This window comes from Podarcis bocagei (genome assembly GCF_964188305.1).
Source record: "Podarcis bocagei genome assembly, chromosome: 7".
Taxonomy (NCBI): domain Eukaryota; kingdom Metazoa; phylum Chordata; class Lepidosauria; order Squamata; family Lacertidae; genus Podarcis; species Podarcis bocagei.
Window position 1 is genome coordinate 26,028,088 of NC_138132.1, and position 23,557 is coordinate 26,051,644.

Genomic DNA, 23,557 nt, shown 5'->3' on the forward strand with positions numbered 1-23,557 from the left:
CTCTGTTTTCTCAGGGGAGGGGCTGTACATCAACAGTCTATTGGCTTTGCATGCCAACTGTTGTGGGTTAATCTCCGGTGTCTCTCAAGAGGGCTGGGGAAGACTTCTGCCTGAAATTGTAGTGACCATCAGCCACCCAGTGCACTAGGAGTAGCCAATGTGGTGCCCTCCAGATGTTGCTGAACTACAGCTCCCATCATTCCTGACCATGGACCATGCTGGCTGGAGGTGATGGGAATTGGAGTCCACCATGGAAGGCACCATGATGGATACCCCAGGTATAGGCAATAGTGTGCTAAATGCACCAATGGTCTTTCTTGACAGTGTCCTATGTTCCTATTTAAATCAGCCCTTTATTTCAGGGTCTTGAGAACTAGAGCTTTCTTTTTTTTAGGGGAAGAACCGTAAGTCAGTGATGTATCTCAAGGAAGGACTGGGAAAGGCCCTGAAACCACAGCGAGTTACTGTTCGTTAGTGTAGCCAATACTAAGCAATGTGGCTTCTTTCTCTGACCTGGTATAAAGGCTGCTTCTTATCTTAAGCACTAGCCTAGCCTTAAAAACAAGGAATTCAAACTATTTGTTTTATATATAAAAAAAATCATCACCTGATTCCACGGATGGAAGATGTTGGGAATGTCCACTTGGAAATCCCTTCCTGTAAAGAGACCCAAAAGGTGAAAGAAACATACAAATGCCCTGAGTGAGGAAACACAGGAAATTGAGACACACAGCCGGAGGGATAAACAGCCATGAAGATTTATAACACATAAAGACTGGAAATCTAAATAGAATGAAAGTAATTACAAGAACTTTTGTTACTTTTTATTAGATATTTTGTGTTTGTATTTTTTGTCATTATAAGGGTTTTTAAAAAGTTCTATTTTAAATTGTTGTAACTTATTTTGCAACCTTAGGGTGAAGGGCGGGTAATAAATTAAAAAATTTAAAATCAGAAAAAGAAACTGACCCAGGCCACAATTCTGGACCTACCTCTTCTGGAGAGCCAATGTGGGTCAGCGTCACTGATTTTTGCCCTTCTTGACTGCAGACACTGAGCTGAGATGGCTGCAACACTCTGCCCAACTCTAGAATCAAGACCTGTTGGGACAGATGGTGAGTTAGATTGCTAGGTAACTTACATGCCGCTTCGTATTTCAGCAAAAATCTCAAAGTGGCTGACATATGTCGTAGTTAGAGAAGACGGTACACATAACCTCTCTGCTAGTTGCCCTTTGGATCTGCACTGCTTGCCCATTTGCTACGGGACCAGGCTCCAGGTGTTACTATTAGTGTATGAAGCCCTCAACAGCTTGAGACCAGTCTACCTGGAGGATCGCCTTAACCCCACGTGCCCATTTGACTGCTTTGATCTGCAGAACCGTCACCGAAATGAGCACAGTGAAGGTACCTGCCTGATGGGAGGAAGTTCCAAAGTCTGGGTGCTTCCTTACAAATGTGGAATGAGTATTATGTGGTACCTGTAACAGTGCTGGTTCATCAGGGCAGCCAAGGCTGACTCAGTCCTGTGGTCAGGTGTGAGCACAGCTAATTGGCTGTTTCATCTTATGGGATATAGTGATGATATTCTCAGATGTGATGCCTGGGGCTACAACTGGAGGCCAGAAGGAAAAGGTGTGTGTGTGTGTGTGTGTGTGTGTGTGTGTGTTTTCATTATAGCTTAGTGAGGGGTGAACTACAGTTCCCAGAACACTTTGGAAGAAAAATGTGCTGCAGCTTCCGGGTTAGCGCGATCGGCTAATGGCGGATTCCCTCCGAGCTCCGGAGGGAATCGGCTCCATGGAGGACGGGTCCTGCCGCGGCGGCGACGCGGGGACCCTCAGAAACCACAGGCGCTGAAGCCTGTGGACCTGGTGACTCGGCGGGCACCATTTGCGCCCCCCCGACCCGCAAGGAAGCCTTTTTAAAGGCTTCGGAGCGGGGGACGGAGAGTGGCGTGGTGCTGTGAGTAGACCGCTTCTTCTATGGAGTGAAGCCGCGAGCCATGGCCGGAGAGCGCTGACTTCTTTCCTTGAACATTTGGACTCTAAAAGGAACAACCCGTGAGTAGTACGGAATTTGGACTTAAAAAATTCTTTTTTTTTTAATTTGGTACAATCGGGGAAAGCGTTAAAATGAAGTCCGCCCCCCCCCCGTCCTGCAGACAATTTAAAGCAAGAATCGGATAACTAAGGTCGAGAGACCATTTCTATCTTTGTGAGATAAAAGCTATTAATTTCACGATTTGGCATTAGAAGTTTTGTGCTGGAGGATAAGAACTGAATTTGGAGCTGACGTGCAACCCCCCGGGATCCGGGAGCGATCCGCGAGCGAGCCTGTTGAGGAGACATAAGGAGTTTGACAGCTGTCAAACGAGCTGTCAAACAAGCTGTCAAACCTAGAAAAACTTGTTTTTTATTATCTCTGCTGGCTAGATTTGATACATTGGATCTTAAATCGTTGGAAACAAAGAAGATTTATTAATAAAGTAACTGGATTGTTGCAGAAAGATTACTAAGTAACCAGAATCCCTCTACAGGGGGTTCTGAGACATTACAATGGCGGCAGATGGAAAAATACAGGCCGAGCTGGAAAGAATGTTCCTTCTGGTGGGAAAGTTACAAGATCAGAGTACAGCTTTGGCTACAGAGGTAACGACCTTGAATTTTAAAGTAAGCAAACTTGTTGATTGCGTTAAGGACTTGACTCAAGAGAATTCTGCAGCCGAATCAGAAGAGATATGTGCAGACTTAGAGGAGCGGGAAGGAGGAGCTGAAATGTTGCAGGTGGAAAGGGACAACCAGAGGCCTACAAAAATGAACTACAAGGAAAACAAGACTTGGACGATGAGAATTTGGACTGAAATTAAGAATGAAGAATGGAGTGATCTCTTCATGGGGAGATCGGAAGAACTATGGATTACAAATTTGATTAAGATGAAAGTTGGAACTTTTGGGACATTTGGACTTAAAAGAAGTAAGAAACATGATTTGGGCCCGGCTTTTGAATATGGAGGACTGGTTGGAAGTAACACAGACCTGGCTGGGACAGAGCTCCTCCGAGACTTGATGACCAACATAAAGGACTACCAACAAAACCGGCGGAGAGGGACTGAGAGAGATTTGAAGGCCTCGGACGTGAGGAATCCAGGCTAAGAACTGATATTGTGGACACACTTTGGGGATCGAAACCGGGAAAGGGGGGGTGAGAGTTTTTTAATCCAAAGGGTGCATAATTTTATGTTGTCTTTTGTTAGTATGTTCAGTAAATAATATAAAAATTGGGAAATTTGTGGATTAGTATTGTGAATTAATTGAGGTAGAAGTTAAATTTGTTAATTAAGAAGAATTTAGTAAAAAAATAATAATAATAAGGTAAAAGTGGGAGATAAAAACTTGCTGAGTTAACTATTGGAATTAGGATGTAAGAAGGGGAGGTGTGGGGAAGTCTGGGAAAGTGGTTAAGAAAGTAAGGATTTGAAATTATGCATGTTTGATTTTGTGTTTGTGTGTCTGTGTTGTGTACTGTGTGTTTATATAAATTGTGAAAACCCAATAAAAATTTATTTAAAAAAAAGAAAAATGTGCTGCAAATGTATGGTGTTTATGCAGCCTGTTGTGTGCCGAGATTATAACTGACTACAGAGGAAAAATGGCTTGAGAAAGGTTGCTTGGCGTGTTCCAGAGTTTCTTGGTGCAAGCTGAGAGGGCTGCATTGATGTTGCTCCAAGATTAATTTTTGCACGGCAAAAATCAACCTGCGATGTTTTGCAAGCTGCCAATCTGCAAGGTAAACAGGCCCCTGTCTCAAGGAAACTACAATCCAAATTTCCACAATGGAGGGAGACGAGAGAAGGAAGGGTTGGCAGAGACTAAAGTTCACAAATGTGAGCAGAAGTAGATAATTTGGCTTTGTTTCACCTAGAGGTAAGAACTAGGAGTTATCCCAAAGGCTTCTCCCAAGGAGAAGATTTGTAGAGAGGAATTAAAGGGAGAGAGAAGCATCTGCACAATTTTCTCTTGCCCCGCAAATCTGTCAGCACATGAATTTCACACAAACAGAGAGAGGGTGGGGGGAGAGAGAGACTGTCCAGTCCTCTCTCCAACCCAGCTATGCAAAGCTTGCCCTGAATTTTATATAGCTTAAGGGAGGAAGTATGAAAGAGCACCTTAGGCAAGAAAGGCTTTGCTACAACAGAAGAGGAAATTTCCTAAGAATCTCATTCTGCAACTCTGCTGAAACTGACAGATGAGCAAGGCAAAGTTTTGCATGCTTAAGGTCACAGCATTGATATGGCCATCAAAATGCCATTTAATCCCGATTCAAACTTTCTGGGCAAAATTGAATAAATTAAAAAAGCCTCTTGCTGATGGCCAGCTTGCAATTTCTGAATGAATTGTTTACAATGTTAAGTCACTATCTTAGAAGCACCCAATATCTCAGGCAAAAGGGCTGGAAAACCCTCTAAGACCTTGGAGAGTTGCAGAACATAAAGTCTTGGGGAAAATGGTTTGATGCCATGTATATGACCTTTTATGCAGACTGGACTATGCCACTTCAGACAGCAGGTTGGGCATAGCCTTTTTGATGGCTACCCCATATAAAAATGAAACAGAACACACCCTCCATAAACAAAGAACTAGCATATTAGTTATGCCAGCTCACGCCTCATCTTGATGTGCTCATTTTCTAAGCCACAGTTTGAAATGGCAAAGTCCATTTTACCACTGGAGTGCTCTGCCACCCCCAGAACCACTTGATTCTGCTGCTACTGCCTCTAGTAGGATGGAAAGCAACAGATGCCACAGTAGTGTAGCAAAGGAGCAGGCAGGAGGAAAAGCTGGTAGTTCAGTAGCGGTTTTGCCAATGCACCAACGTTCATTGCCTCCTTACCAGACACTCCTCTGTGGAGACAAAGGGCTGGCAGGAATCCATCAAGAAGCCCAGCCAGAAATCAACCAGCTCCTGTTTAGGTGACCAGGTGTCGGGGGCAGTGTTGAAATGACTATAGATTACATAAGTCTCCTTGATAGATGTCAAGAACCTGAACCAATAATTGGGCAGGGGGCAGAAGAGAACAGAGTTAAAAAAGAGAAAGAAGCACACACTTCAAACAGACCCACACAGTCTGCAAAGGATGAAGTAAGTTAAAGTTTCCATCCGATGCAAGTGGTCTGTGTCACATATTATTATTTCCTACATTTATAGACTACCTTTTCAGACAAGGCAGTGTACATGGTTCTTCCCCTCCTCATTTAATCGCCACAACAACCCTGACTGGTCCAAGGTAAGCCAGTGAGTTCCATGGCTGAGCAGAGGTTCAAAATCTGTTATCCCACCACACTGAACAAGGAGGAAATCAGTTCCTCTTCAGAAACCTGCCCTCTCCCAGCACCCCCTTCAAGACTCACATCTCCCGATGGGTTGTCAGCTAGTTAGTCTTCCATGCGCCCCCACCCCGTTCCCAAGAGGACACAAAGTTCCCACCACACACCAAACTGGAGCGTTGAGCTTGTAAAGTTTCTCCGAGGCCTGGATGATTTTGTCAAAGTCGCCGGTCAGGATACTGGCGCCCAGGTAAAAACCCACATCCCAGTAATGTTGCATCTTTTCCAAGCATCCCTTCCTGCCCAGGACACAGCTCACCTTCATACCTAAGGAAGGAAGGACCAGAAGCAAGAGAGATTTTTCTAAACTGCAACAGGTATGTTTCAGGGGTGGGGGGAGGGGGAGGGCAGTGGCAGGGATTTCTGAGGGGAATTTGCAAAATGGTCACAACGTTCTGGCTAAACCAGGGGTTACCATTCTATTGGCTAAAACATAACACATATTTCAAGCCTCATTTCAGCAGGGAGAAGAGGCAGAGGGAAAGGGGCCCTGAAAGCATCTTACCACTTTGAACAGTCACAGCTTCCCACAAAGCATTCTGGGAAACCCCTACTCCCCACATGGAGCGACAATTCCCAGAGTTCCCTGGGAGTAGGGATTGGTTGTTTAACCACTCTGGGAATGGTAGCTCTGTGAGGGAAACAGGGCACTCCTAACACTTCTCAGCACCCTTAACAAACGACAGCTCCCAGGATTTTTTTGGGAGAAGCCACCACTGTTTAAAGTAGTATGATAACTGCATTAAATATATGGTGCAGATGGGGCGATAATTGCTCTTTTCATATGATCCCGCCCACCACCCAGCCAATATTCCCTATCACAAAACATTCATTGAATTAGACACTTAACACTATCGCTTGGAAATGAATCAACCAGATTTTGTGTTTTTATATATAGAGAGAGAGAGAGAGAGAGAGAATGAATAATAAAGAACACTGCCAATATCTTGGTTTTAGATCAGAACAATGATTCACACATCCAGCTACCCTTACGAGACGCAGATGGGAACAAGCAGCCCCGCACCTAACTGCCGAAGTTGCATGGAGGTGTCGAACTTGTGTCCAGCAGCGATGAGGAAGACAACGGAGTTAATCCCAGCATGGAGGCTCGGGTCTGTTAAAAAGGCCTTGTGATACCTGAGGAATCAGAAGCACAAGGAAATGACCTGAAAACTAACTAGGAAGGCTGCAATTCACTCAGCAAATAAGCCAAATGGGTGAAAAGAAAGAGAGGACAGGTTGCTTGCACCTTCAATCATGTCTAGAAGTAGCAGTTTCACCTGGCCACCCTACCACCACCAAGCCATCCCACAAGCAATGAGCATTTCAAAGAGATTTCCACGCCTGCAGCCATAATTTAAAGCAGAAGTGAAAGTTCAGCAAAGATCCCTTTCCGTTCCTCACCAGTAAAAGGCCTGGTCTCTCTTTTCAGCATCAGTGAAGCCAGAATCAATGAACATGTCCTTATAGATGCGGCCGCACATGCAGTACAGGTCAGGCGCTGCCCGTTCAGGCTTCTCCACCAGGGGCAGGATAACAGAGAGAGCCTTCTCCCGATCGCCAGGCTGGTTCCGCCTGCAAATGCATATCACACACACACTCACACACACAGCGTCAGAAGCCCCAATGCTGGGGCAAGAGCAGCCATGGTGCAGGAAGAACACCAGGTTTGTCCATCTGCTACTGTGCTAGGACCATAGTGTTGGGATCCACAGGGATGCCCATCACTGAGGAGGGCTGATGGCCCAAGCAAGGGGAGATCAGAATTTCCTGGTTACGAAGGCACAAAGACTTTGGAGAGAGTCCAGGGTATGGGTTTAGCACCATGCTGCAGAGGCCAAACATCCAGGTTGTCTCAGCATAGTCATTGACTAGAGACCCTGCCCACTGGGTGCTGCCTTCTGGGTACTTAAAGGCCACTGCCTTCTGCTATATCCATTGGTCCCATCAAGATAACATTCCAGCTGTGGGGATCCCTCCTCCATGCCCTCTGGATTCGCTGAGGAGTCTGCAAACCAGCCATGAGAGTCCATTGGCAGAGGTGTGTCCTCAGGGCTCAGGGAAAGCTCTGGTGTCTGCAGACACCCATGGGATAGACCAGGAAGTGGATCCATCTCCTCTTCAGAGCTCCCGTTGCCAGAAGACACCTCTTAAGTGTACCAATGTCCATGGGCATCAGGGAAGCAGAGGGAAGGGAGGCCTAACAGGGCTGAGAATAGAGGCCCATCCTTACCTGACAATGTTCCTCACCTGTCAAGGGCAAAGGCATAGTGAAAGCAGATGTTGTGCTGCTCGGCGACATTGCAAGTCGGCAGGGCCTGTAAGGTCTCCACTAGGGTGATGATGCCATTACAATCCTGCAGAAGACAAAGTGAAGCTGCAATAGGCAGACGCACACACACAGCCTTCAACTAAACCCAAACTCAGTTCAGCCCCAAATACACATGGCTTCTACTCTAGGAACCTGCCATGAAACACCACAGACCAGGATGTGTAAGGGGGGGGGTGTTCAGGTGCTCAGTGGTGGGGCATCTATCCATGGGTGTTGAATGCCAGCATGGCACTGATGCGCATTGCTGGTGTTGACCACTGCAATGGAGGTACTGGGTTGGCGGTGGTCAAGTCTGCCCTGGGGAACAGACGACAAAACATTCTGCTTGCTGCCACTGACGGCATTTGGGCTGCATTCGTGCACATTAACTGGCCACGGCATGAGAGTCGAGGGGCCCTGTGGATCAGCTCACCTGTGCGTCACGGTAGGACAAAATAAAGTTCATGACAATATCAAGGCTGAGGCATTCAACACTGTCCAGTCGCTGCTGGATACTGGTCAGCTCACGGCTCAGCTGCTCCCCGCTGTACCTTTCGCGAGCCCTGCGGATGTCCCTTCGGATCATCTCCCGAAAGTAGCCGCTGGAGAAAACAAGAATCTTTCCTTTACTCTGAGGAAAGGATAGTGCCCCTTGGCTTACCCCCAGGGGGAAGGCACGTTTACCCCAGGCCAGTGCTATATATATATCAGAAGTGGGGGATCTGGGGGCCAAATGCAGCCCTCAAGGCCTCTCCCTCTGGCCCTCAAAACTCTCCCCAGGTCATGCCCCTCACTGGCCCTTCTCCACAGAGCACATGATTTTGCCTAGCTGAAAAGCCGTCCTTGCTCTCTCTAATCGCACCTCCTGCTTATCTGGGTGGAGAACAGAGGCTGGTGTTTGTGTGCATGTAGAAACTGCCTTCTGTATAAAGGTAATATTTACATACATTGCTCCACCCACTTTTGCCTCTGGCCCCACCCACCACTGGTATGTGGCATCCAGAATGTTGCCTTGAAGGGAATGCAGTTCTGGGGCTGGAAAGGGCTCCCCATCCCCACTATATACTAACAGGAAACTCATTCTCACAGTGTCCTTTCCATGCAGCCAAAACAGGACCATCTATGCACAAGAGGGAGGCATCAGTAGGCTTGAGGTATCCCCAAAACCTTTAGCGGGGGGAATGGCCTAAGCGGTGGAGGTGGGAGGAGGACCCAAAACTGCCCAGTGTGGACTGACTATGCTCAACAGCCACTGAATGTTGCACTTCTACTGGGGGAGGTGGAAATGAAATGGAGTATCCTGGGAAAGAGCATGACTGGCTAGAACCCTGAGCGGTCCCACTTGACTTCCATGTCTATCCCCATTGCTCAGACAGAATAGCTTTGACACCTAAGACTTTCTTCCATACATAGGGCTAATGTGTGGAGGGTATTTTTAAATTTTATTTGAGCTAATTTATATGCTGCTTAATTGTTGGAATTTCTAAGCGGTATCCCTTTTTTTGAGAGAGAAAATGGGTAAAATCTATGAAAACAGTATCATTAAAAGCAGGGAGCAGACAGTGGGATCGTGCCTCCTTGCCCTGCTCCTGACACTGCACTGTGAGCCAGCCTGCCAACTTTTGCCCATGGGCCTTGGATGTCTGCAAAGGGATGCCTATCTATAGGACGCAGGGCTGCCTGGTGTTAGTAATATTTTTTTTTTTTAATTACCCACCCTTCAGCCTAAGGTCCCAGGGCAGCTTACAGATTTAGAACACAATATTAAAAACCACTTAAAACAGACTGCCACTGGTAACAGTGTGCTCAGTTGTGATGCAATCGCAGAGGCCCACCACAGCTTCCTGCAGAGGAAAGTTCTGGAAACAGTAGGAAGGACCCATTTATTCTGGTTTTCAGCAGAACGGGAAAACACACTGCTATTCTAGGTTACTTTCCTAAGATGAAAGGCTCGCCAAATGAGATGGCACTTCCTGCTTCTTGAAGTCCAGCAACCTGCAGGCCAGCTATGGCCCCAGGAGCCTCTTCATCCAACTCAGAGAATCCCTTTCTTTCCCGCCTGCAGCAATTAGCAATTTGGGCCAATTAGTGCCTTTTTTTCCCAAGTCTGAGAGCAGTGTGGAGCCGCAGCTGAGGAACAGAAAAGTTAACACTTCCCTTTCCATACACTATGAGACACACACTCAAAATCACTCAGATTTTTCATGATTTAATTGCTCCCACAGAGGAAGTTTCTTGATCTGGCAGGTTGCAGCTGGGGGTGGGAGGGTTAATCCTCTGCTCCCCATTCCCCCATGATCTTTCCCCCCACCCCAAACCTGCTGCATGACATTCAGGAGCTTGAAAACAGCCTCCTCTGAATGCCAATGGAAGGTTGTTTTCAAGTCTAATTGCTGTGTGGCTCTTTGTGGGAATTGTAGCTGCTGGGCATGGAAGGATTAACTGCAATCTCTATGACGATCATTTCCCCCTCTTGAAATTAGGCTTGGGGAAAACGCTTTCCCTTCACCCCCAAAGTCTAACAGCTTACTGGGAGGGAGTGTACGCAGTGTATTTAAGTTCTGGGGATGAGAAATGCTGTTCTCCTGTGCCATTCATTCTGGAACACAGCAAACTGCCATGTGTTTTTGCTTTGTTTCAGGCTGCTAGACTAGATGATCCAGCAAGCACTTTTTCTTGCGTTAAGAAAATCATCCAGGGCTCGGAGGTTTGTAAGTGCATGGAATACCACAGAGGAACAGCATCTCCCTGCATCAGCTATTGGCCTAGCCACCCCCCACCCCCTCTCACTTAAGTCTTGCATGACACTGTGTGGCTGCCCTGTCCTCAGCTGCTCCTCTGGTGCAACTTCCTGTTTTCCTTCGGAAGCTCAGCAGACCAACTCACAGCTACCCTTGAACAAGAACCATTTTTGTCCAGTATTTCTCCATTCGCCAGCTCAGCATGCTACACCTCGGCCATCAAGATGTGCGGCATTTCTGTAATTATATACCCTGCAGGGTAATGGTTACCACCTCACCTAGATCATTCATAAAACCAGGTCTGTCTCTAGAAGAGCTAGTTCTCACCCAGCCATGCAATTTCACTGGATAGATTGTTAAACCACCCTGGGAAACTGTAGGACTGCGAGAGGAATAGAGGGTCTCCTATCAACTCTTGACACCTTTCACAAACTAGGGTTCCCAGGATTATTTGAGGGAATCTATGACTGTTTGAAGTGGCATTACTTTTTTATGAAAAGGGAGAAAAATATATACAGTCATACCTCGGGATAAATACGCTTCAGGTTGAGTGCCTTCAGGTTGCGCTCCGCAGCGACCCGGAAGTAACGGAGCATGTTACTTCCGGGTTCCGCTGCTCGTGCATGCACAGACAGTCAAAATGATGTCATGCGCATGCATGGAAGTGGTGAAACGCGACCCGCAGACACACTGTCGGGTCTTACTTTATGTTCAGGATGCGAACGGGGCTCCAGAACGGATCCCGTTCGCATCCCGAGGTACCACTGTAAAGTGGAATGAGACAGCCTTAAATATAAGGAGAGGGTGTGGCCAGAGTTCAACAGGTTCAAGTACCCGCTCTTATTAAGCAATAAGCTTTCCCTCTTTCTTGGGGCTGCCCTTGCTTCCCCAAAGGTAGTGTGTAAGAATCCTTCCCCTTAACTTGCTGGAAGGCCATCTTGCCTGATACTCTAACTTGAACTCAGTGAAATGCTGCACTAGATTCTGCTGCACCTCCCGGGATTCTTGAGAACTGCTGTGAGTTACAAGCCGTCCTCAGCAATTCTAAGAATCTGCCCCAGCTATGATTAGGGCACCGATAACAGAATGCAGAGGATCAAGACGGCCCTGGTATCTTTTTACGGAATCTCGAACATCTCAGTTTTGCAGTAAAAAAGAAAGAACAGCTTACATGTTACTAGGAAAACTATGAAGACACACAGAGCCCAGCAAGAAATCATAGCCCAGTATTTTGCTTGCGGAAACTCCCAAGTTCAACCCCCGGCATCCCTAAGTATGGCTGAGAAATGCCCCCTGGAGAGCCACTGCCAGTCACTGCTAACAATACTCGGCTAGAGGAACCAATTGTTTGACTTCGTATGAGGCAGCTTCCCATGTAAGGCAATGGGAGAGTCCGGCAAGCACCTCACCAAGATAATGCATAAGCTAGGCCCAAGTGCTGCGACCTTTTTGCTACGGCAAAAACCTGTGACAATGTGTGGAGCGGGCTGTAGAATTTTACTGTTAATCTGGAAGTTATCATGCCAGATGACCCAACTGCTAAAACAACCTCCCCAAAATACCTTTGGACAGAAATACGAATAAGCTGGGATACTCTCTCGAGATCTTGCGGGGCCGCTTGAGTTCCCACGCGACCATCTGCAGGCTTCCAGAGCCGCCACACCAAGAGGACCTTGGCTGGCAAGCAAGGCAGGGTGCTTAAAAGCTCTTTTCGCACGAGGAAAACCACGTTGCAGAAACTTGCACTCACACACACACACCTCCATCCTCTACTACCTAGGCAAGATCACAGTGCAAGGACTTCTTCAGCCGGGCAAAAGCAACTGTGGAGAGTATGGAGGATGTCCAGTGAGGAGTGTGGTCCTGGGAGGGCACACCTAACTCCCGTTGCCGCGCTAGTTGAGTTCATGTATTGAAAGATGACTGGGGGGGGTGTTACCAGGTGTTGGTGGAGGTGCCCTCCAGCAGCCTTGCAAGCTGCGCCGTCAGGGGGGTGAAGAAGGCCTCCATGGTGAAGTTGTTAGGCTGGCAAAGCTCGCTCAGGCACATCATCGCATTTGGGTCACAGCAGAAGACCTTGTTCTGGGCTGCCACCACGTAGGGGATTAAGGTATAGCTGCCGTTGCCATCCTAAAAGAGAATTAATGCTATGATCCCTCCACACACCCAGTTCTAAAACACACATGGCACTATGAAAATGTAAAAAACAAAACAAAAAAAACCCAAAACCCACACTGGCATCCTCCTGGAAGTTGAAGATTACGTTATTCTTTTGTTTCCTTATTTGTTTTAAATCTTTCACATGCCTTTTGGGGAAAGGAAGACTTATAGGCCTTCCACTTTACTTTCACTGGTTCTGGAGCTGAGTTCTGGGTCAAAATTAAACTATTAGCTGAGGTGGCAGTAAAATAAGTGTTGCCACCTCTACTTTAGGAACTGTTTCTATTTTGGGAAATCTGCTCAGATTAGCAAGATAAGGATCAAAGCTATGTGGTCTGAAGGAACATGATGCAGAAACCTCACAAAGCTAAGCAGGTCTGGTCAGTGCCTGGGTGGAAGATCACCTGGGAACCTTATGGATGCCACCCTGAGGCCCATTATGGAAGAAAAACAGGATACAAGGCAGGTGTGGGGAACGTCTGGCCTTCCAGATGTTGCTAACTACAACTCCCATCATCCCTGGCCATTGGCCATGCTTGCTGAAGCTGATGGGAGTTACAGTTCAGTAATGCAATGCAATGCAATAAATATGGAATGGGAAACCTGTGCCTCTCCAGATATTGACTCCAACTCCAGCCAGTATGGGCAATGAATGATGGGAGACGGAGTCCAACCACAACTGGAAAGCCACAGGTTCCCCATCTATGTAATAAATAAACAAATAAGCAGACCTACTAGAGGTAGTATGTACCCATTTTGTGGGGCGCAAAACTGTCCACCACATGAGTTTTGAGCAGTATTAGGGTGGGGGCAATTTCTCTAAGAGGCAAAGAAAAAGAGAATTTTGGTTTCCAAAAACTGTGCCCAAAACTTGAATCAATGTGGACAAGTTTTTTGGGTGAACCTTTATGGCAGGGCTGGGGAATCTTTGGCTCTCCAGATGTCGCTGGACTCCAACTCCCATCAGCTCCAACTGACATAGCCAGTGGTCCGTCATGATGGGAGTTGTAGTCCAACACCTGGAGGGCCAAAGGTTTCCCAGCTCTGCTTTATGGACTGAAAGGAGGCAGCATTCAAATGTAATGGTATTCTTTCAAAGAGCAAATCCCTTTCTCTTCTTAGTTCAGTTCCCCCTCACTGGTGGGGTGATGGTGGTTGTTTTTAGAAAACATACTTGCTATTTCACTTTGCAAACTACCCAGTCTCCAACACATATTTTTAAAATTCAACCATAAGGATTTTGCCATGCGTGTTCCAAAAGCTGAAACAGCCGAGTTGGATAGGTAATAAATCATATGCAGTGCAACCTTATACACGTTTATGGAGAAGCCCCCACTGTGTTCTGTGAGGCTCACTGTGCTCAATTCCCAGAAACAGATAATGAGTTTCAAATGGTGCATGGTCAGAAAACCAAGTGGGACTTACTGAATTCTTCTGGAAGATCTCCTCCTAGAAAGGAGAAAGGCAAGGGGAGGTTATCATTAGCCACCGTACCAAAGAGCCAAACTGGATTTACTCGAAGGCTGATTAAGACTGTGTACACACCATACTTTAAAACACATCTGAAGCACACACAAATATCCCCAGTGTATTCTGCAAAAGTTTGCTGGGAATTACAGTTGTACCTTGGTTTTCAAACAGCTTAGTTTTTGAATGTTTTGGCTCCCAAACGCCGCAAACCCAGAAGTGACTGTTCCAGTTAGTGAACTATTTTTGGAAGCTGAACACCTGACAGGGCTTCCAGGAGCTTCCTGCAGCCAATCAGAAGCCGCGCTTTGGTTTCCGAATGTTTTGGAAGTCGAACGGACTTCCAGGACAGATTCCATTTGACTTCCAAGGTACGAGCGTATAACTCTCAGAGGGGTAAACTATAGTGGCATATAAAAGGCACCATATAAATGTAGTAATAAATACATTAAAAAAATTAAAAGCAGCTGTTAGGGACAATGCACAGAATACATGTAAGCTATTAAAACTTTCAGGAACTGCAGAGGTTCAGCAAGGCAGCAACACCAAGGGTTTCAAATCCATAGACTTTCTGAAGAAGCACAAGAACTTCCTGCAGGCTTGTTTCTGGTGTGTTTCTGGTTTCCGGTGTGTTTCTGTATGATGCCATAGCAGGCCAGAAGCCTCCCTTGAACTTGGTTGCCTATCTTGAAAACCCATGTCTGCAGGAAGTGAGGCAAGAAGGTCTCCTTCCAGTGACTTAATGCATCACTTTCTCTGGAAGGCTCCTGGGCCTCAACGCATGCCACAGAGTCACGCTCCTAGAGTAGCTATTTACACATCACCACGGAGGAGCAGAAATGCATCACCACAGACGAGGATACAGACCTCCGTAAAAATGGCTTGCGCTAACTGATCTGTATGAATGAAAATTTTGAAACCGTCACTATAATTGAAGCACAAATGCAATCCGTTTCATGATAGTGGGGAAGATTGTGAGCAGGTGATCTGCTAAGTCCGCTGCCCGGGTGCTCAAAGCCCATTGGGGTGTTGTTTTTTTTAAAAAACTGATGGAACAATGAATATCCCTTTGCACAACAGGCTACATTCAAGCCATGCAAAAGTCGAAGGCTTCTATACACACACACACACACACACACACACACACACACACACACACACACAATATCTAGGCAAGCAAGAGGCATTATCATGATTCAAGGACCCATTCCAGCCAAACAAATGCAGTTGAGGAGGGCATGGTCTAAGGAGGGGTGTGGTGAGGGAGGGCATGGTCTAAGGAGCATAGCAAGGGCCAGATAGAGATGACTGGAGGGCCACATTTAGTTTCCAGGTACGAGGTTTCCTACCCTTGTTCTGAAACCTAAAAAGACTCTGCTTATTATGGAGGTAACATGTCCTTCAATCACTAGGCAATACTGTCCAATTTGGCATCTATTGACCCTTTATCTAATATCCCACCAAAAATTAATCTCCAGCTTTGTTAATGTTAGGAACTTAGATGGTAGGTTATCTTTCTCCGTATCTAGGATCCCACTCTTGCATGGCTGAAATTACACTTACTTGGATACAATACCCGTTAAATTTACCAGGGCTTACTTCTGAGTAGGCGTGCATAAAGGTAAAGGGACCCCTGACCGTTAAGTCCAGTCGTGGACGACTCTGGGATTGCAGCGCTCATCTCGCTTTATTGGCCGAGGGAGCTAGCGTACAGCTTCCGGGTCATGTGGCCAGCATGACTAAGCCACTTCTGGTGAACCAGAGCAGCGCACAGAAATGCCGTTTACCTTCCCACCGGAGTGGTACCTATTTATCTACTTGCACTTTGACGTGCTTTCGAACTGCTAGGTTGGCAGGAGCAGGGACCGAGCAACGGGAGCTCACCCCGTCACGGGGATTCGAACCGCCAACCTTCTGATCGGCAAGTCCTAGGCATGCATAGGATCACACTATTAAGCCATTTATCATACTTGCATCAGGGGTGCATCACTTCTTCCCCTGATAGCTTCCATATGTGCTTAGAAGACAAGACATCAATCCTGATCTGGATGGGTTGTACGACTACACAGAATGAAGCTGGAATGGACTTTACTTCTGATACGCTAATGGAGAGCACAAGGGTTTGGTCACATGTAGGTAACAGTGAGATAATGAGCTCTCTACTGAAGCTGCTCCCTTGCTATGCTGCAGCCGTGCGATGTTTCCTTATCACATTAGATAGCTGTTAGTACAAGATCATGCAGAGTAACCACAAACTCATTAGAGCTCGCTGCTCCTACGCACAGGCAACCCCTGCAAAGGGGATCCAAAGCAATTCTTGCAAGCGTCATCATGCATTAATATGTTGCACTGAGAGCCAGTGTGGTGTAGTGGTTAAGAGCGGTAGTCTCGTAATCTGGTGAACTGGGTTCGCGTCTCCGCTCCTCCACATGCAGCTGCTGGGTGACCTTGGGCCAGTCACACTTCTTTGAAGTCTCTCAGCCTCACTCACCTCACAGAGTGTTTGTTGTGGGGGAGGAAGGGAAAGGAGAATGTTAGCCGCTTTGAGACTCCTTTGCGTAGTGATAAAGCAGGATATCAAATCCAAACACTACTTCTTCTTTACATCATCTGTGTGAGATGATGCAGCTTTTCTACAATGTACTACTACCTTATGCAGTGCAGCATGGCGCCAAACCTGAAGAGGGACTTTTGCTCTAAATGGGTTGAACGTGGGGCAGGAAATGTCAGGCCTGAATGCTGAACGCAACACTCCAAGCTTCTCTGTCTGGCTACTGGGACTCTCCCAAGACCACACCCCTTATAGGTTCTGCTCTGCAACCTCCTTGAGCGCATTTGCCTGGCTGTAATGTGTCTTTAAACTCTCATTCTTGCTTACCTGAATGGAGGAAAAAGGTTGGTGTGTTTGTGTGTAGAAACTAGCCTACTAAAATTTACATTAGTTGCATATGGGCCTGCAAATGTTGTCCATAAAGGAAAGTGGCCCTCAGGTTGAAAAGTGTTCCTCATCCCTGCTCTTGCCCTCTTCAGTCATCAATGCTGTGTTACTCAATATGGGACCAGGAACGTACCAGGTAGCACTGCCCCGTAGAGTTTGTGTGAACATCTTGACCATCTGGGCCTTTTATACATGCACAGCTGTACAAAAGAAGGATTCCATGTGAGCTGGAAATCTGGGTGATTGGGGTCCTGGGTTGCATGGGAACCTTTGTGCATATACCTGCATACAGAAAGGCTCTGTGGGGACAGGTGGTCATGCTGTTCAGGTGGACCATAGGGGACTGGGCTACACAGGGTTTCCCCACTTCCATGTTAGGTAATACAGAAGCTTTAAGGTCAGAAGAGGACTTCTGGCATGCACAGAACTGCATCCCAATGCAGCAAGTAGCTGTTAAGAGAAAAACTTTCACAATTTTGAAGGTGAAAGCACCAGCTTCTTTGGAGAGCACACACTTTGCATGCAGAGGGTCCTAAGTTCAACCCCTGAAATTTCCAGGCTGGGCTTAGAAATACCCCTTTGGAGATAATACTGAGCTGGATGTAACAATAGTCTGACTCAGCATAAAGCAGCTTCCTAGAGAATCTCCCCACTCTCCACTGGCCAATAGCTAGATTGCTGCAGGACTGATTTAAGCCTTACATGTTGAAGGTCTTGCCTGTTTGCTTGACACAATCTGTATCCGGGCAGCAGTGGGAGATGGAGGAAGGCTTCTTTTTGCAAGATGGCTGCAGATATTTTATACCCATCAAGCATTCGTAGAAGGGAATAAACTATTTTTAGGTGCGGCTTTACTGATATTATTTGCTGCTGAATGGTTGCCGTTATGACTTTATCTTCTATGATAAAGTTCTTCTGTAAGTTCTTAGCCACCCTGTCCTGCAGACTGGAGGATGGGCAGGACAGAAGGCACTTGAATCAATCAATCAATCAATCAATCAATCAATCAATCAATCAAATGTTGCCCTGGAGGTAAATCTCCCTCTAAGGGCTGTATCATACGGGACACTCACCAACTTTGCTTTCTTTCTATTGACAAAATCTGCCACACATACATGCACTCACACCCATGTTCTCCATTACGCACAAAAACATACTTGGGGGAACTTTTCAGCAGAACAATTGCTGCACACGAAACATTTAAGAAACTCCTCCTATCCTCACTTCAATCTTTCAGAGCAGATTCTAAGTGTCTTGATCATCAAGTTGGTGATGCTATGAGAGCAGGACTTTGGGGCAAAGGTCCAGGATTCCCCAACACCACCCACAGAATGAGCAGGAGGGCACTACAAATGAGGCACGGCTGGCTGACCATTATTTTGAAGAAAACGGGGAGGACGGACACTGCACATATTTCTACCAAAAGACAGATTCCCCAGAAAGTCCAGATTCTAAAACTGCCTAACTATTCCCCTGCATGAAGGGTTTCCTCAAATCCCAACTGTTTAGCAAGTCTAAAGGCAGCCCACTCCTGCCCTACAGATGTTCCTCTGATCTGATCAAGTGGCCCTTTTCCCAGGCAGTCCAGCGTCTCAAAGCAATCTCCATGAACAGACTCCACCTGTAGAGTTGAATTGCATCCCCGACTCACCCGGAGAGCCTGCAGCTCTGGAAAATCGGTGTAGCAGCACAGGAGGATGTTGTTGGTCATGCTGAAGCTCTCCCTCACCCCCAGGTGATAGAAGAGCGAGGGCTGGCACAGGCTGTTGCTCATCTCCACCACAACCACATCTGCAGGGAGGGAGAAAGAAGACACAGATACTACCACAGGGAGCACCAGCTTGCCCCCATCCTTCAGTTTGTTTTCACACCTCCCGTCTTGTTTATTGGGTTCAATCTTTTCTGAGACAGCTAGTTGGCAAGGGCTGCTGATATGGGGCTGTATACATATCAGCTTAAAACACAGCAAGGTTTTCCCTTCTCTCTATTTGGATTGAAGCCGAGTTGGGCGAAAATGCATCAAAGCAGTTTTTCTCAAGAAACAAGATAGTTATGAATTCCAGTGTTAGAAACACAGACATATAACCTAGGAGCCAAATGGTTTCTTAAACCAGGGTTACAGTCACCAAAACAGAGTGTTCAGTTGCCATTTTGGGGCAAGGTGGCTCTCAAGTCTTATTTTTCAAATGACAGATAAATATCTGGCTAGTTCAGATGACAACCTTGATCTAGGTTTGAGAACTTAAAGAGGAAAAGTCACTTAATCCATATATATATATATATATATATATATATGTAGGTTTTGGTGTCTTCGGGTGTCTTCCCGTGTAAGAGTTGGGGTGTCTAGGCGACGTTTCGACGAGGTCTCACGTCGCCTAGACACCCCAACTCTTACACGGGAAGACACCCGAAGACACCAAAACCTACATTCCTGTACCCGTGAAAATCTACGAAAGCAAATATATATATATATATATATATATATATATGCCTATTCCTACCTCTTTTTCTTAATGGTGACACAGACCATTCATAAGTTAAGAATATTCTTCACAACTGTGAGCAGGGGAGTGGGGTGGGGTAAGTGAAGACAAGCTACAACAATTAACTATAACGTTCACCGATCCTGCTCAGTTGCGCAGGAAAATCATTTTGGTTCCTGAAATTCATTCTGATTGTGCAAATAGAATTCTACAGGATGTGTTGCTAGTACAGTAGTACCTCGGGTTACAGATGCTTCAGGTTACAGACTCCGCTAACCCAGAAATAGTACCTCGGGTTAAGAACTTTGCTTCAGGATGAGAACAGAAATCGCACGACGGTGGCGCAGCAGCAGCAGCAGGAGGCCCCATTAGCTAAAGTGGTACCTCAGGTTAAGAACAGTTTCAGGTTAAGAACAGACCTCCAGAACGAATTAAGTTCTTAACCCGAGGTACCACTGTATGTGAAAGCAGTTCAGATCCAATGATCCTGGGGTGGAGATGTCAGGCACCATCCTGGTGCCCAGGCATCTTCACTTGGTCACAATGCACCTGGTGCCTGCCTAATTTCAAACACTGCTTAATAATAATAATAATAATAATAATAATAATAATAATAATAAATTATTTATACCCCACCCATCTGGGCGGCTTCCAACAAAATATTTAAAATACATTAAAATATCAACCATTAAAAACGTCCCTCAACAGGGCTGCCTTCAGATGTTTTCTAAAAGTCAGATCCTTGACATCTGACAGGAGGGCGTTCCACAGGATGGGCACCGCAACCCTCTGCCTGGTACCCTGTAACTTCACTTCTTGCAATGAGGGAACCGTCAGAAGGCCCTCGGCACTGAACCCCATAGGCATTGGCCCATGTCCCTCGTCCCCCCAGAGATTTAACTTCTATAGATCATGAGGATGGGGCTGAAACCTAAAGACAGGCAACAGTCATCCATTTGTGCTCTTGAACAAATATTTAAAAGGCATCCCTGAAAAGCAAGGGACAGCAGTTGATCAGAAGCAGGTACCAGAAAATTTAGCTTGTCCCTGGTAAACGGGGGCCTTTTCAAGCATAGGATGTGTCATCCGGCTTCTTGAGTAGCTACTTGCCCAAGCTGCTCAACTCGTTAGGCAAGCTGTTCACTAGAAAGGTGTTCTACTCACACCCTTTGTGACTACCATGAAAATTACTTGGCTTCTGTTCTGTCCACAGTGCAATTTCCACTCATATGCATAGGCTCCCTCCTCTGTCTGCCTGTCTGCCAAAGTCTCTCTCTCTCTCTCTCTCTCTCTCTCTCTCTCTCTCTGTGTGTGTGTGTGTGTGTGTGCCTCTCCCTCCATCCTTCCCTCCCTCACCATGCTTAGTATGGGGAACAGCTGTATCATGCTTTCCTGCAAGGATCCTGCATTAGGTGATCCAGGCAACTATTCTGTTCTGAACCACAGTCAGAGTTACTCTGAATCCTGGAATCCTTCACAAGATCAACATGAGCCAAAAGTGTGATGCAGCAGCAGAAAAGCTAATGCTATTCTAGGCTGAATCAATGGAAGTAAAGTGTCCAGATCAAGGCAAGTAATAGCACTACTCTATTCTGCCTTAGTCAGACCACACTTGGAATACTGTGTCCAATTCTGGGCACCACAATTTAAGTAGAATATTGATAAGGAGGGCAACCAAGATGATCAAGGGTCTGGAAACTAAGCCTTATGAGGAGCGCTTGAAGGAGCTGGATATGTTTAGCCTGGAAAAGAGAAGACTGAGAGGAGATCTGATAGCCATCTTCAGATATCTTAAGGGCTGTCACATGGAGGAGGGAGCATGCTTGTTTTCACCTGCTCTGGAGAATAGGACTTGAACCAATGGCTTCAAGTTGCAAGAAAGGAGATTCCGACTAAATATTCGGAAAACATTTCTGACAGTAAGAGCTGTTCAGCAGTGGAAAAGACTCCCACAAGAAGTCCTTCCTTGGTGGTTTTTAAGCAGAGGTTGGATGGCCATCTGTGAAGGATGCTTTAGCTGAGGTTCCTGCATTGCAGGGAGTTGGAATAGATGACCCTTGGGGTCCCTTCCAACTCTAAGATTCTATGATAGGTATGCTTGGGGTGGAGTGGAATTAACCATATGACCCAAACATCACAAAACACAATTGGTACAGCCTGTGCAAAGTTTCTGTGAGAATCATAAAATGTGTAGATGATGACCATTTAAAACAGCAGTAACTGATAATAACAACACAGCCTTCACAGCCTTTAGGGACAAGCCATAGGTCAGTGGTAGAGCATCTGCTTTGCATTCACAAAGTCCCAGGTTCAATCCCCAGCAGCTCCAGGTAGGGCTGAGAGAGACTCCTGCCCCAAACCCCAGAGAGCAGCTGCCAGTCAGTGTGCAATACACTGAACACCTACGGGGGGGGGGGGGAGAGACCTTTGTCAACAATGAGTCCTGAATCAATAGACTTAAACTTGCAGAAGAATTCTACTTCCATTTCACCAGGCTTGCCGGCTGTCTTTCGGGACACCAACAGCTGCTTATAAGTGCTAGTAGAAATTCACTAAAAAGAATTCCAACCCTCGTGGGGACATGCAGAGGAGCCCTGCTGCGGTGGAAGCTGGCAACATCTGATCACATCTGCAGCGTCTCGTTCCACCCGAGACAACCTGGACGAAAACCGCGGCGTTAAGCTCTAAGTTGTCAATGCCCTCTGCTCTCCCACGGAGTTGCCCTGGGCAGGTTTACTTCCCAGGTGAACTGAAGGAACCGCTCGCCGGCCGAGGCAGAGGCTGCTTTTGCAGGGACTCACCTGCGTTGTAGAAAGTATCCAGGGGCGCGGTGTCCCCCAGCGCCACGGTGCCAAAAGGCAGCGTCGTCAGCTCCGTCGCCGGGACCTCCTTGCAGGCTTCCCGCAGGCATTGGAGAGGCAGAGGCTCTTCCAGATCCTCGGGGAAGATGTAAACCACGCTCAGGGGTCGGCCCCTACCGCTGCCGCCGCCGCTGCTGCTGCCGCCCCCGTTGCTACCGCTGCTGCCGCCGCCGCCCCCTCGGGCGCCCTGGCTCCCTGCAGAGACTGGCTTGCTGGGGGTGAGCGCGATCGCCAAAGGGTCCTGCCAGAGGCTGCCGGCGCTTCCCAGCTTGCTGCTGTCCTCTTCCATGCTGCGATTCCCTCGGAGTCAGAAAGCGCCTCTTTCAAAGAAAGAAACGAGTCATTACGCGGATTCGCCCCAAACGAACCAACAGGCAGAAAAGTTGCGTTTGTTTTTCCGCCCGCCTCCGATTTTAGGGTTATTTACAGCTCCCATACTTGGTCCATCTCAGCCCCACGTGGGATCGCCAAGCCCCGCCCCGCCCCGCCAAACTTCCTTGACGAGTTCCCGAGGTGGGTGGGTCGCGCTGGGCATTTTTCTCCTTCCTGTGCTGCGCTGCTAGGGATCGACCCGCCGCCTTTCCTGTTGGCGCAAACACCCCGAGACCAGCGCCAGCGCCCCCGGGGCGATTGTGCAAGAGGGGGCGGAGGAGGAGAGCGGCGAGCGCACACGCAGAGCCGTCTCCATGGCGTCTGCTCCGCGGTGCCTCCTCCTGGCACCCGCGTCGGGCTCCTTTTCTCCCCCTGCCGCTCCCACCTCGAGTGAGGGCGATATCCGGCACGTGCGCCACCTAAAGTAAACAGCAAAGTAGAATGGCAACACGTGTGCTCCTAGGGCGCACACCGGGCGCACATTCTGCCCCCGAGAATCCTGGAAGCTGTAGTTTACCTTTCACAGAGCTTTACAAACTACAGTTCCCAGGATTCTCTGGGGGGAGTGCTTCAAATGTATGGTCTGTATGCAGCTGGTGTTTAATGGCCATTCAGAGCGTGATACGATTTCAGACAGCAGCTGTAAAATTCTGGAGAGCTGGGCAGGTCAGTGTTTCTGAAACAGTGGACCTTGGACAGCTCTCAGGTGGTCCTCAGGGCCACACAGGGTAGGATTATGTCATGTTATGGCCCTAAACCAGGTGGGGGAACCTCTGGCTCTCCAGATGCTGCTGAACTACAACCCCCATAAGCCCCAGCAAGCATGGCCATTGGCCAG

General features: G+C 47.3%; 1 protein-coding gene across 1 annotated transcript in view; it reads right to left on the reverse strand.

Annotated features, from left to right (window-relative positions):
- The window catches only part of MAP3K6 (mitogen-activated protein kinase kinase kinase 6), a 40,611-nt gene extending 17,543 nt beyond the window's left edge, over positions 1–23,068 (reverse strand). Inside the window, exons 1-12 of the mRNA XM_081201869.1 lie at positions 22,288–23,068; positions 18,655–18,794; positions 14,024–14,047; positions 12,378–12,568; positions 8,131–8,299; positions 7,637–7,743; positions 6,791–6,961; positions 6,411–6,523; positions 5,494–5,653; positions 4,893–5,043; positions 993–1,100; positions 608–657 (exon numbers count right to left, since the gene is read on the reverse strand). Coding sequence (XP_081057995.1) covers positions 608–657; positions 993–1,100; positions 4,893–5,043; positions 5,494–5,653; positions 6,411–6,523; positions 6,791–6,961; positions 7,637–7,743; positions 8,131–8,299; positions 12,378–12,568; positions 14,024–14,047; positions 18,655–18,794; positions 22,288–22,636 — 1,733 coding nt within the window. The 5' untranslated portion in view covers positions 22,637–23,068. The remainder of the gene's footprint in view (positions 1–607; positions 658–992; positions 1,101–4,892; positions 5,044–5,493; positions 5,654–6,410; positions 6,524–6,790; positions 6,962–7,636; positions 7,744–8,130; positions 8,300–12,377; positions 12,569–14,023; positions 14,048–18,654; positions 18,795–22,287) is intronic.
- Positions 23,069–23,557: the final 489 nt, after the last annotated feature.